Source organism: Myiozetetes cayanensis, unplaced genomic scaffold, assembly GCF_022539395.1.
Source record: "Myiozetetes cayanensis isolate MyiCay16 unplaced genomic scaffold, myiCay2020 scf10, whole genome shotgun sequence".
Lineage (NCBI taxonomy): Eukaryota > Metazoa > Chordata > Aves > Passeriformes > Tyrannidae > Myiozetetes > Myiozetetes cayanensis.
In genome coordinates, this window is record NW_026086605.1 from 15,582,498 (window position 1) to 15,597,948 (window position 15,451).

The following is a 15,451-nucleotide window of genomic DNA, read 5'->3' on the forward strand; positions in this document are numbered from 1 at the left end:
GGTGGACTGAAATGGAAATGTGGAATAAATTATAGATGCAGACTGATCTGGGAATCTAAATATCAAGAGTAGGCATTTCTAGAGCAATGCCCTTGTAGACACCTAAGCATGATGTGAGGCAAAGCACACACAGTAAAATTATGACAGAGATATAGTATACCTGAAGATACTTCATTTCCTCATTTAAAGATCCAAATCTTTAGTTAAAAAAAAATTGACCAAATCAGAAGTTAGAATTTGACAGTCCTAATGTATACTACCATAATATGTATAAATCATACAAATACCATAATGTATAAATCATACAAAAGAAGCTTTAAACAAGCACCAGACTATTCATCCGAAGTAAATTAATCACTAAAAAGGGAATTCCAACCATGTCTGTCAACAGATCATTTTTCCTAAGGAACCTCATCAGCTAAAGCAAGTTACATCTGATGCATCCTGATTAAAATAAAAGATACTTAGTGCATCTACACAGCAGGAATAAAGACTTCTTGGTCCTCCTCTTAAGGAGAAAGGTTTCCAGAGTTCTCTGTCTTCATTTCTTTATGTGGCTTTAATTAATCTTCAGAACCAGGACTTGATTATTTTAACTGCAGTTTCCAAAGAAAAGTGTATAATAGAAAGAAATAGCTGTTCAAAAAGTGAAAGAATGCATTTCATATTAAGGAATAAAATGGTCTCACCTGAGAAAGCCAAACAATTCTGCCTGTAAACTACAGAAAACACATTTCACTTGGTGATTATAAGGCATGCAGATCTTTGGGTTTGGTTATGTATAGTAGCAACAGTTTTCAGATTTCCAGTACTTTGAAGAAAGTCCTTGTGGCTTCAGCTGTATTGAGCATTTGGGTTGCCTGGATTTGCAATTTTCTAAAGCTGTGTAGATAGAATTAGCTCTTCCTTCAGTATATTAGTCCTTTAAACATTAACTATATTACTACCCACCAATCTAAATATATCTCATTGCTTTTGCCTTGAGAGATTATTTGACAAATTATAAATTACCACAAACCATGAAAAAAACCCAGTGGCTTTGTTTTTAACTTTTACCTTTTTTCCCAGAGATAGAATTACTGAAAATTTTTAGAGAGTTAGTCTGTAGATGCTTATAAAACCAATGATCCTTCTCCACTCACTACTTGCCAAATTGCCTTGGCATAAAGCAGGAGAGGAGGGACAGACATTTTAAAAAAACAGCCTCCAGGGACTTTATAACTGAATTACTCTGATATGATTTGTTTCTGATTAACAAGTTACCAATAACCTATCACTTGATTTTCCCCTAGGTGCTTTAAAAATATAGTCTATTAATCATCCTAGCAATTTAGGAGATATTAAGTGCACTGATATAAAGTTCTCTCTTCCCTTCCTCCTATTAAAAATATTGGTCTGTTCTTGTTACAAGTGTTTACCCTTTTTCAGGCCCTGAGGCCTCACCTGTCCTTCATGAGTTCAGAAGTATTGTTACCATTGACTCCAACAGTTCCATCACCCTGTAGAGAGTTTTCACTAGCTCAGGGATTCAGATATGCTCAGCTGATAAAGGTTTTATTTCCTTTAACCTGTTTCATCCCAGCTCTCCTGTATGACTTTTATCTTTTTTAATTACAGTCTCAGCTGACTAGCACTATCAAGAACCACTGAAATGTTTACAGGGCTGAGACTGTTCAGAACTGCAGGATTAGATTTAATTGATGCAAGAAGCATAATGTTATGCTTCAGAGTTTATTTACTAAAAATGGAGTTTCTGCTTTTCTGGTTCTACCAGTCCATGCACGATGAGTGTGGCTGGTGCTATCAAGGATGAGCCTGCATACAGTGCCTATAATACCGACTGGGGTACCAGCTTCTTCAGTGAGGGTCCATCTTCTTCATGGTCAAACCATCCTGGTCATTTACTTTGTTCTTCTGTTTAACCCAACTCCTCATTTAACTCTTGCATAGTATTCTTTAATAGTTGATTCAGTGAGTAAGTTGTAAATGTATTCTAACTAATGCTCAGAAAAATTTAGGGAAATAAAAGAATTAAGGGATATGCTGTTTTCTTCCAGTCTTGAAGGAGCTGCCAGAAGTTGTGTTGGTATCTTCTCCCTTATAGGTGGCATAATTATAAGTGATGTATAGGTAGACAAGATGGGAGTTATTTATTTATGTGGAATTCAGAATGTTTTATATTTCCTCCATGCCTTGAAGTATGCAGAAACAGCACAACTGGAATGTATAATTTCTGATAAATGTTGGTCAAATAGAAAGAATATTCAGACAAGGCTTTTGTTCTCTTGCACTAGGACTAAAAAAAGCCACTACCATGTAAGTGTCAGCACCCTGATGCAAAACACAGAGAAGATACTTCACACATCAGGACCATAATGCAGGAAGCAATGCCAGTGCTTTATAGTTAGAGTAATTTAGAAAGTAGCATTGTATTTTCAGCTCAGTTAGCAAAACTGCACTTAAATAGGATGGTTTTATTGACACAGGCAAGAAGAAAATTCCTGCCATTATCACATTTTTCTACATCCCTGACAGGTTTTAGACTAGTTTATGATGCAGTCTTCTAAAATTCCATTCCCTAGTTGAAAGGAATGAGTAAACAAATTCAGAATACTTTTTCTGAGTATCAAATATTGTTTGAATATGGGAAGCCTTTACTGTAAGTAATAATTATTGTGCATAGCCTTGTCACCGCCATTCTTTCACCATCATTTCAAGAGGTGTAGTCAGCCTCAAATGAGAAAAAAAAAGTTCAGACTTATAAGAAAGAAAATTATTTGACCATTCTTGGTGTTCTTAATCACCTTTATTCTACAAATGACAAATGACTGGTCAGTGAACAGCTTCATGTCCTAAAGCACTAAATGCCCTTGTTCATTAAAGGATAACTATATTACAAATTTTTCATTATCATTACAGTCACAAAAGCTACCTGGACATTTTCTGAAACCAAAATACCTCATAGGATTATTTTTATCAGAAAGCCTCTCACATCCCAGGTGAACTTCTGACTAAAAAGAACGTATATCTCTCTAGAGCAGCCAATAGCCAACAGTTCAGCTAAACTTTCATTCCAATGCACATATATCTACTAATAAATAAATTTCCAGCTATCTAAATTGAGCACAGATAATGAAAAGCTTTCATTTTGGAGAGTCACCAGCCTGACAGTTGAAACAGTTGTTTTCATGCAGGTTATGATTCAAATTCCTGATTGAAGACCATCACACCACATAACCTGAATCACCTTTAGTCTGGATCAGTACTCCAAATTTATAGTATTTTTCTGCACAATTGAAGGTTAGTACTGAGTACTTTTCCTTTCAAAATCCCTTTCTGTGTAATGTTTTTTTAACTCTCACTGAATTATCAACTTGTTTACAGCCTTACGTGAAAAAATATTACCGATGAAGCCTCAATTTGCTGACACTGCAAAGTAGATCTTGCCTAGGTCATTAAGCCTTATATAAAGTAGCAATTTCATATATGGATTCAGTAAAATACTTAAGAAATTCAGCTAACAATAAGAGTATCTTTCAGTAATTTCTTGATTCAGCTCAAATGTTTTGAATTATTTAGGTTTTGTCATAGCTGACTATTTAATAAGCAAGTATTGTTCACAGGAATGTTAAATTCCTATCAGAAGCAAAAATCTCACCAGTTCCAAGTTTCCCCCAAAACAAACTCTATCTTATCACTTTCATGTTGAAACTTCAAAAACTAATACAGAAAAGACTGGAAAATATTCTGAAAAGCTTGAACTCTTCTAGGAACATAACATGTGCAAATGACTTCTAATATATATTTAAATTTTTAGTTGTCATAGAAACACATCTTGTATTATACATATATCTAAATTATACTGAGATATGGGCAGAAAGACCATTGCTGTCAACTGATGAATGTACAGTGGCAAATCATTTTAAGCATTCCTTTCCCATGGTTCAACATAATCCAAGCCAAGATGTGCAAAGATTTCTTCCTCACTTCCAGCTTTGAGAAAGATCCGCTGTGAAAAAAATTAAAAAGGAAGTCAATAAGGGTGTTAGACAGAAATTTCAATTGATGTTTTTTGCTGTTGAAAAGGAGTTAATTTTTGACAGCTCTACCCATTGTATTCTCTACAGAATACAATCTTCATCAGTGTGCCGACCCTGAAATGTGAAAGCACGTTAAAAAGAATTTTAATGCTGCTTGATCTTTTCAGTTATAATGACTACTTTAGAACTTTGTTTTGATTTAGTTTTTCAACATTGTGTGCATAGGTATCAGGACTAGAACTCAAATCCAACCTTCACTTCCCTTCAATGAGGGTAAATAGCTTGACTTTCTCCATAAAATCATCATTTTTTAAAAAAATTAGTACAGTAATGTTCTCTACAAGTGCATTCAAGCTGATTTGATAGTTACACTAAATATGTACAGCCCAGTATTAAAAGCATCTTTTTTTTTTTTTTACACACACACTCTTAATGAATGTTTTACAGGAAAATCCAGTTTTGTTTTTCTGTTTTGTCTTTCTGATAATACAGGATAGTCCTTTTACACAGGAACAATCACAAGCCTAACTTCCCTACAATGACTGGTATAGTAAATTACACAGCCTTATGCATTCCTCTCATCACTAAAGTACAGTAATAATTAAAATATCTGCTAAGATAGGTGAATATTAAAAGAGTGGAACCACACAATTTACAGTAGTTTGGAAGCAAGAAAGAATTAATTCCTATTGAAACAGAATACTTAATGTTTAGTCTCAACCAGTGTTCAGCTCTGAACAATCTCAAACTCCAGTGCCATAAAAACTTCAGGATTAAGCTTCATATGTTCTAGATTTGATTTCTACTGTGAAAAAGGATATGCTGTCTAGAGAACCCATTAAAAAAATTTTCAGTCAGGAAAATCTCTGACTACTGTAAAGTTTAGGAACACATGTTCCAGCACCTCTGCTTTCTCTGCTGCCAGGCAGTGCCTCCAGGAGGGCTATGCTGTCCAGCCTACCCATGGGAATGGGATAGGAAAAGGAATCAATAACCAGATGAGAGCAGGCCCATGGTGTGGTGGAACAACTTCGGGCACCAGAGATTCTCAGCATCTGAACTGACAGATCAATGTTGTGTCTGCAATAGCAAAGACTGCCTATAAATCATAGACAAATGATATTCATTTTTCCTAGGAAGTTCACATGTCAGATTCTGGAATAAAAGGAACCTCAAAATAGCACTGATGAGGGGAAAAGTGATACTTCTTCCACATAGTAAAGAGCAGAAAAAACCGATAGAAAATAAGATATTGAACAGAATCAAATAAAAGGAAAGAAGACATTGCTAACTGTCACTTGGATAACAGTACTGGGGATATTTTGTTCCTCAAATATCTCCTGGGAGGATAGGATTTTAGGGATTTCTTTTTCTTTCTTTTTTGCTATTAGTAAGAACAACAGGACAACCCATACAGCTACAGTACTGGGGGAAAAAAAAAAAAGAAAAAGAAGTAAAACAATAACTAAAAATCTTACATTCATAGATTTTATAGACATTCTTTAATATAAGCTCTTCATATCTGCAGGAACTCAAATTGCATCTCATTTCTTTTGTTCTGTCCCTTTATGTTTTCCTCCAAGCTAAACTCATTTTATTTGCTTGACAGGGAAAATTTTAATACAAAGTATCTGATGCTCCATACCATTCTCAGTAGCTACAAGCCATGTTTCTAAGTGAATCTCTAGCTGGTATCTGCCAATTGCTTTAGCTATGTGTTATTAATGTTAATCAAAACCTATGATTTTCCTTCTATGTCAATCTATGCAGAGCTTATACAGTGATGGAAATACAGTTATTGCATTCACTACTGTTCTTTCTTGCTTTTTTCATTTCTTTTTGCTCAAGAAAAGTAATGAATGCTTGCCTAGCTGTGATTCTTTTTCATCTTCTTACTAATATCCTACAGATCCAAAACATGCCCCATCAACATCAATCAAATTTATGAAAAACAATGCTCTGGAGCAGCTGGTATCACTCTTCTCTTATCCCAGTTAATCAATTCTGTTATTTCAATGGATGTAAATATTACATTTGTGGCTGCAAACATGACCATTAACTACACCTAATGTAGATCAGCTGCCATCCAAATGTTTTCTTATATGAATTGTTACCTCTTATTTTTCATTTTGGCATTAATGATCAATAATACTTTTGATGAAAAGGAAGCAGAGAGTGAGACACAGAAGACCCCATTTTATGATATCCTAACTCTCATGGCCAAAGTTCAAACAGCTATTATAGCACTATTGGCATTTGGTTTTGTACCACATTTTAATATGATGAAGCCAGCAAAACAAAAACATTACTTAATAAAGTAGAATTCTAGTTTTAGTTATATAAATCAGCAATGGCCAACAGCACAGCCTTCTTGAAAAGCACACATTTAACTGGATTCCAAATAGACTGATATCCTACTGTTTATTACCAAATGACTTGGTAATAACAGTATGTTGCAAATAGCAAACTGAGTAAGTAATCTATTTTACCTGAACAATACTATAAATAACTTTCAGCCTGTCATTGTAGCATTTCATTACTATTTGTCCCATCTTGAGATGAACTTTAAAAATTGGTTTGAATACAAATACCTCAAAATAAAAGCTAGCACCATACAGTATCCCTGATGAAATGGGATTTCATGGTTCTGAATCAGCAGAATCTGCTGGAGAGTAAAGTACTCCAGGTTTGTATGTACAATGTGTGCATATGTGCAATCCATTGTTCTGAGGATGAGATCTGTGGTGGAAATTTGACTAATTTATTTCACTAAATCCTTATAATCCTTGGTATTAGGTGAGAAACAATAATTAAGTATGAAGTTTCCTGATTACTGACACAGTTCTGCTTTATAAGCTATTTGAACATTCTTGAATAAGTCACAGCCAAATTAAGCCCTTTTAAAGACCAAATAATTTCTTTCCACATCCCATTTTTCCTACTCTTTTCTTAGTTCTATTTTTATTTGCTTTACAGCTGTAATTCAGAAAGAATGCAGCCATACTTTAGCACATTTCATTATCCTTTGGAAAATTATGACATTGTGTAGGAGGCACACCCCCTCCTTTTGCAAAAGACCCTGAAGGGCCATAATCATTAAGGACTGTCTGGACTCCTTCTGACACACTATTACATCAAATAAACTGGGGGAGGGAAGTGGGGAGGGCACGAAGAATATTGTCACCAGTATCTTGTTAACAACTTACAAAAACCTTTGATACAACTTTGCTTCTAGACAAGCATCTGGGATGTCATTAACATACACATTTATTCTAACCTTTTCTTTGTTTCCAGGATTATGCTGCATATTTTAAAATGGTAAATTTTTACACAGGGTGTTTAGCAATTTTATAATTTAATTTTTTTGCCTTCTCTCACTGATTTTCATGTTGTTTCACATATAACACCTATTCATATCAGTTTAATTACCTTAATATTTACTTCCCTTTTAAAATCATTAAAATGAAGATGTAAGGGCAATATGATCATATTTAACTTTGTAGTTCTTCTAGTATACTGAATGACAAATACCAAGCAGTCTAAACCCCCATTACTTTACAAGTCTGAAATTATTACAGAGGCTGTAAGCATGACAGTGATAAATGAGCAACAAAAAAGAAGAGGACAGACTGTCATTTGCAAACTTGGAACTTAACTGTTCATTGTGCTTGGACAAAGTCCATTCTAAAAATAAGTTTTGTGGGTAAAGTGAGTTGTAGATGAATTATGATAATTACAGGACTTGCTTAATCAGCCATGGTAAAAAATAATACAATGCACCCCTTTTGTCTGATCCCACTTGCCCAAATAGCATTTGTATTCTTGAAAAAATATAAGTATCTGTTAATTAAATTAATCAAATGAGCTTACAGAAAGAATTGTGAAGGCAGAAACATAAGTAATCCACCAAATAGCAAGTATTTTCTACAAGATTAGCAATGGGAATGTTCCTGTATGTTTACCTGACCAACATGTTACCCTCTCTGGTCTCTGTCCTTGGGATATTTTTGCTATAACAAGTGTTGGTACACCACCACAGCACACAGGTCACATCAGTACTGCAGAAACTTTTAGGAAGCTGCTCTATTTACTAAATCAGCCTTTTATAATGTACACCTTGAAATGTAGGTATGTGTTTTATTATTTTGTGACTTTCAGTTTATATTGACCTAAACTCCTGCATAACATGCCGAAGGTATTCAACTCATGAGACTTGTCTGATCATTGCATCAAAAATGTCTGCATAATCACATGTCCACAATACACTGAAGTCTGTTTGTTGTAACACTTCCTGCAATGCTTAAATTGACTGCAGCTATCTTCTGTACTCAATGGTCGTATTTTATTGAGTACAGTGCAAGATTCTGACAATAAATGGGTGGAGCATTAAATTAATTCTCATCTGTGAAAATGTTAGAAATAACCATATACAGAAATAAGCCCAACAAGTTATAATAGGTGCAAACAACCACCATTTGTATGAGAGAATTTCTATGAATGCTATAACAACCATTGTTGAAATTTTTCTAAACAAGTAGCTGTAGAATATGAAATTGTTTCCTGATATATGGTTATTAAATGTAATATGTGACAATAGCCCTAAGCAACTTCTTTTAACCCACAAAATACTGAGGAGAAAGGAAATAAAAAAGGAAATAAAGGTAAGAAAAGAAAGAAAGAACAAAGACATCCAAAAGCAAAAAATATGTTGTTACATCAACTGTTCAAATTTTGAAAAGCTAAAAACGTGAAGGCACCCACCTAATGGTTTATACCTATACAATTTCAGTTGCTTCCTATTTTTGAGTGTTAAAAGTTCCTGTGGCTGACAGTACACAAATTCAGCGAAGAGAAAAGTAAGGTCTCAGTGCAAAATGAAAGACATCCCAATGCTACAGGCTTTTTCATTTGACTACTTTGAGCTGCATGAATTTTTGGTGAACCTTAGCAAACAAGCCTTATGAAATCATGCAGATTCACTGCTGCTTTCCACCTGGGAAGCCTGTTCTGCCTCACTAGCCTGAATATCTCCATTAGCTCACAAGCAAAAGAAAACTTGAAAACACTGAGGTCACAAAAAAAGTCAAGCTCTGGTAAGGAAAGCATAGTTTTCAAACAAAAACTGGCATTGCAAGGCCAACCACTGAATATGCTGAATGCAGATGTCTAGGAATCCTTGGATGTGACAAGTACAAGGACCACCATCAAAGCAACTGAGTCAGGAAAGCCCAAGAGAAGACAACACAGACAGGGAGAACATATGTTCTGTTTCAGAAATCTTACATCTTCTCTCAGAAAGGTCAATTGTAAGAGAAGTAATCAGATTATACAGATTGATGGATGAAAAATTATCCAAATTCACTCCATGGCACAGCTAATTGAAGATTCTATTTATTGACAATTAAGTTATTACAAGCTCTAAAATAAACACTTTGGTTTATATATATCCTTGATCACCATCAAATTCAATTAGGTCTATCATGGAATCATACCTATGGACACGCTAGCAATGTTTTCTAAAAATAAGTTAAAAAAAAAAAAAAGAAAAGAGGAGAGAGGACAAAATGGAGAATGGCAGTAAGAACTAGAAAAAGACTAAAACCAAACCAGCATGGAGGAGTTACTGAATGATGATTAACTTGATGTGACCTTCTAATGGGGCCTCCTATGCTAACACTTTTTACAATACTGAACGTGCTGATGAGCTTCTAAAGTTCAGCATTTTCACATGGAGAATGAGTGCAACACATGACAGGATAGGGAGGTAAGCAGAAGAAAATACAGTGAAGAGAAATTTTCAGTGGATTTTAGTTCAGAGATTTCAGCATTGATTTTTTTTTTTTTTTCAGGTAGATGTGAACTTAGACTAAAATCTCCAATACAATGAGCCAAAACATTTTACTCAAGCCAAAATTTACAGAACCACACAAATATACTCCAACCACCAGCCAATCAAAAAGCAAACAAGGAGGAGCACCTAGAATAGAAAGCAGTGAAAAGAGAAGATGGGGGAAAATTAACAGCCTAGACAAATTTATCTGCATCTTAATAAAGACCTGCAGCAGATTGAGTGAAAAGCATTAAACTGTTTTTGTTTAGCCTGCAAAGTGATGCAGCAAAAAGAACAGCAACAAGGGAGGGTGAGGAAGGATGTTGCAATCACTTCCTGTTCAAAAATTGTTTACTTGCAAAATATTCCCACCTTTCTCATTATCAAACAAAATCACTTTCTGGAGTGATTTCTTGCAGAGAGATCTTGTGGGTTAGCGGTGTATCTAGTAGCTCTAAACAGTATAATTCAAAAGGTCTGAAGAAACCTATGAGAAAAATGAATGATAACTCCCCATAACAGTAGTGAGGAATGGATTTCTAAGAACAGTAGCATGTTTCTGAGACTATTTTTATGTGGTTTTGTCTATATTTGAGTTTACTAACCTGAAGACAAGCATTTTGGTTAGAATGATTTATAATAATACAAGAGGTGTGAGTGAAAGCTAGCCTCTCCCAAGCATATTTCTTTAAAATCTTCCCTAAACACCTAGCTCCATGCTATTTTCTACCCTTACTATGTAGAACTTCAATCACTGAGCATCACCCTAAATAGGAGTGGGCTGTGGTTTATATGCTGCATGTCAAAAATGAATACCCATGGTAGCATATAGCGATTTATACTAAAATAACTAAGAGAAGCCCAGTGCTGCCGTCAACACTTAAAAATTATTGACATTAGTAACAGAATTCAGTGACATCAATGTTAAGCCACAGGGACCATGTTTCTATTTCTTTTCAACAGATGGATTTGCACCACCTCCATCCATCTATAAATGGGTGCAGCCCATGCATCAGGATTTCCATCTGTCATGTTGTGCCTTCCAGCCTACCTTCAACATTGCAACCAGCTCCATTTCCTTCCTTATTGACTTGTAATGACCAAGATGAAAATATGTTTTGCAAACACTGATCAGGAAGCCAGCTACTTTCTCTTCCTCCTCCACTATGCTGCTGTTAACTTCACAAGAATGAATGTTGTACATCTTTGGTGGAAAACATAAATCTGCTCTGAGCTTCAGTGTATCAAATAGCTTTGCAATTTTACACCCATTACAGACCCAGAATTTTGTAAAGCAGCTGCAGAGAAAGCTTTATGGAAGACCCATAAATTCCTGCAGTGCACTGAGTGATACAAGGTTGAGAGCCTTCAATCTACAATGAAAGTGTGGGAATACAACATAACACCAATCCATAAATAGTGGCCACTTCTCTGAAATCTCTAGCTGACTCATTAGCGTAGACAAAGTGCTAACAAGAATCACTGTAATCAGTAACTTTCATAGTGAGCAAAAATTATTTTATGGAGAAGGAGGGAAGGGAATAGAAGGGATAAAAGAAGCTAAGTAAAGCAATTTCCAGATAATTATGTAAGAGCTTTCAAATAATTGTATTCAGTTATTATCTTGGGTAGTGTGAATGCTGCCAGAAAGTACCATGGAAAAATGAAACTTCTCCATGGTCCTCCATATTCGTGCTGCTATCCAGCCTGAGAGGCACAGCGCCTCATTCTATCACTAGTCAGTCAGAGAACATTCTCAGCATGAGACATTGCTTGATTAAAAAAAACCGGTTAGAATCAAGCCCTAAGGAACTTCGTAGTAATTACCCATCAGTATTTACCTTCATTATTACCTTCATTACCTTCAACACACAGCTTTTACATTTTGTGGATTGCTATAATATGTGAGCACCTGTTTTCCAGTACTTTCCTAAACAATATCACTAACAACTTTCAGGTGTTCTTCCTTCCTTGTTTTCCCCAATCTTCTTCATTTGTTTTTTTCAGAGGTTTGGTTTCAAGACTGGCTGATGGTGATTTTTGCTTTGCTTGTAATTAGACATTTTACTAAATATTTGTGCTACGTTTATGAATGAGACTATCAACAGCACAAACAATTTTATTGTAGGAATAATTATAGAACATAAATGCTGAAGTACTAATTGCACTAGAAATGTGAAGTATGCCATCAAGTTCAATAATAATATTCCACAACACTACATAGACACTGTGCATTTTCCATTTGATAGTATTGTAACAGTTTTCAGTAGCAAATAACCTGAAGTCCCTCTGACAATATATTATCTCCAAATGTAATTTTGTGTTTAACTGGTATTTTCTGTAGTAGTATTCACATCACCATGTCTGCTTAAAAATAAAAACTAATCTGTTCCTAATCCAGCTACAAATAAGATGATAAATAAATCAAGAGAGAAAAAAATTACTCTTTGAAATGACATTATAACAAACCATGATTGAAAAAGCAGTATTACGAGCATTATCCATTGACTCGATACCCTCAGGCAAAATCATGTGTAATGGTACTGATGCAAAATAATGCAGTGGAATTTATTCTAATAATTCTGGGCATGAATAATTTTTCAAGGTAATATGAGCCAGAATCATAAATTCTCATTTCATTTTACCACTGGACATGTCCTTTTAATCAGAAATACCAGACTAGAATGTTTTTCTTAAATTTTTCTCGAACTCTAATTATAGGTTTATTGATCTTAAATTTCTGAACAGTAAATAATAAATTAATCAAATAAAATAATCAGGCTAATATTAGGATATTCTAGGCACTTTTCCTAGTAACTATTTCATTACATATTATAACAAAATATCTTCATGTTTTCTTCCTGCAATCTACTTATTCCAAGTAGTTTTGATGGAGAAAGAAAAAGACCAGTGCTGAAGCACTAGCACTTCAAAAAATTAAATATTAAAAGACATTATCTGTTGATTTAACAGAACAAGCACTTTTTCTACTTGCTAAAATTTAATTTGTAAACAAAACCAAACTGTACATAAAAAGGAAGTATTCTGTGTTTAAAATGGCAGATATGTGGTTACTTTGTTAGAAAACAGTACACTGTTAAGCATCCAATCTCCAATTACTATTTTAATAATTAAAAACATTCCACAGTAAATAAAGAGTATAATACATTCCCATCCAGACTACAATAATATGTTTTCAGCTTGGGGCACATAAAGTGAAAAGAAACTTGGAACTTCCTATCTGACAACCCAGATAAAAATGTTAGCATATTAAATAGCACACTGTTATAAACAAAACCAGAACAAAAATTTATTGCCCCTTGCATTTCTCTGACAATCTCTGCACTATCACAAAGTCCTCAAAAATATTCACAGGGATTATTTCCTTTTTCACTGTAGCTATACTCATGTTTTATTCTAAGTCTATGTTATTTACAGCATCTTTAGCTTGTCAAATACTGTTAAGTTGGTTTATTGTATTTTGCCTTGAAACAAGAAAAATGCAGAATTCTGGTTTTTATGAAACTCAGTTGAGAGTAATTCCTATGGGATTATTATAAACAAAACACTTCAGAAGAACATTATTGAGATTGCAAAATCAAAGACGTGCAATCTAAAACATCCCAGAATGTAGTTGATTGAATTTTAACCTTAATTCAATTTTCCTATGTATATGCATAGAGACTTCTTTTTCTTCAAAGAAATACTGGTTACTTCAAATCCTGTAAGATTCTTAAGCTTTGTTCACTAGGCAGGAAATATATTGTGCTACAGGGCTAACAAATATTTGCTGACAGCACTGACACAATCCTGAGTTGCAGGCCAGTGTGGGATCAATCAGTCTTGGGAAAATGAGCTTTTATAATTTGTATCTGTTCTAACTCCCTGTCTTCACTACTTCCCTACACAAAGTTGTTGATCTCTCCCCTCTGATTTCTGATGTTAACTCCAGGCTCCACTCATGCCATATTCAGAGTTAACTCAGTTATTTGGGGCAACTGAAAGTTTACTCATTTCTTGTTGCCAGCTTAGAGCATTAGCCTGATGAATTTAATTTATTTTTCAGTCCATCAAACTTCCATTGATATCTCTTCCCTGTCATTCTTTTTTCATGCTCCTTTTCAGTTTCTTCAACCAACCCAGATTCCTTTCCACAAGGCAGCTGCTAATTAAATACATCCTTTCCACTCCTCATAGCTTTTTCCAGCCACTCTGCACATCCTTATCTAATCTGTACATCCGCCACTGACTTCCCATTCTGACTCCCACTCCATGTGCCTTTTTCCTCTCTGGCCCTTGGCTCTTTCCTTTCCCAGCTTCCTCTCTACCTAGCTTCTTCTCAATTTACTTTGTTTTTCTTTTAACAGAAAATATGAGACTATGTTACCTGCCCCACATTTGAGAGCTTACCTCAGCACACTGAATCATTTAATTAAAACAATTGAAAATTGTTTGTTCTGTACTGCTCTAGAAATTAAAATTATTAAAAAAGTATAGTCGAAATGCTCAGGGCATTTTGAGAGAGCTCTTTTCATTAGCAATAAAGGTTTTATTGAACTGCTCAAAAAACACACTAAGCAAAGGAAACAACAATTAGGTACATTTATCTCTGTGTTACTTATACAGCTTGCTATTATAAAGATATTAAAGGTAGCTAAATATATATATATCTATGAATAACGTGCACATTTTGTAAAAACAATCATATGCTGTATGTGAAACATTTAAAATGCTAAGAGAACACTGAGGAGAAGCACAGTTTTGAAGAAAATGCTTAATAATTTTTAAATTTAATTTAATAATTTCACGATCTTTTAATTCAAGGAAGAAAGTAGATTATTTTGATTCTTAATTTTTAAAAATAGACCAGGTGCAAAAATAACAAATCACCCAAATCACATATGCAATATCCACTTTCCTAAGAGAGAGGAAAAGGAATATATGTGAAAGTATGTGCAACTGTTTACAGTGACTCAGTTTTTAATTATAGTAACCACAGAATCAATTAGGTTGGAAAAGACCTATGAGATCACTGAGTCCAAGCTATAACCGACATCACCATGTCAACTAGACCAAAGCAGCAAGTGCCATGTCCAGTCTTGTCTTAAACACCTCCAGGGGCAGTAACCCCACCAACACCCTGGGTAGCCCAGTCCAACATCTAAGCACACTTCTGGTGAAGAATTTCTTCCTAATGTCCAACCTAAACTTCTCCAGGAGCAGCTTAAGACTGTGTCTTTTCGACTCATCGCTATTTGCCTGGGAGAAGAGGCCAACCCTCACCTTGCTATAACATACTCTCAGGTAGTTGTAGAGAGCACATTGGAAATCAATATTATAAACTCTGGATCTTTATGTTTACTGTAGCTTTAATCTAGACATTGTTGCAGACAGCTAAAGCAAACTCTGCAGCTGCAGCATGTTTAATTCATCAAGATGTTCCCAAGGCTGATTATATCACCATTATAACTTCATAATTTTAGAGCAGCATCTGACAAAATAAGACTGTAACATCCAGCTTTTAAAGAATCATAAAAAATGTCTCTCTAACTGCAAGTACTTTTGCAAGCATCTTTTTTCA

The 15,451-nt window shown here is 34.7% G+C and overlaps 1 protein-coding gene across 1 annotated transcript in view; it reads right to left on the reverse strand.

The window, feature by feature from the left end:
• Positions 1-2,791: 2,791 nt before the first annotated feature.
• The window catches only part of DNTT (DNA nucleotidylexotransferase), an 87,570-nt gene continuing 74,910 nt past the window's right edge, over positions 2,792-15,451 (reverse strand). The window contains exon 11 of the mRNA XM_050337910.1: positions 2,792-4,009. Coding sequence (XP_050193867.1) covers positions 3,923-4,009 — 87 coding nt within the window. The 3' untranslated portion in view covers positions 2,792-3,922. The remainder of the gene's footprint in view (positions 4,010-15,451) is intronic.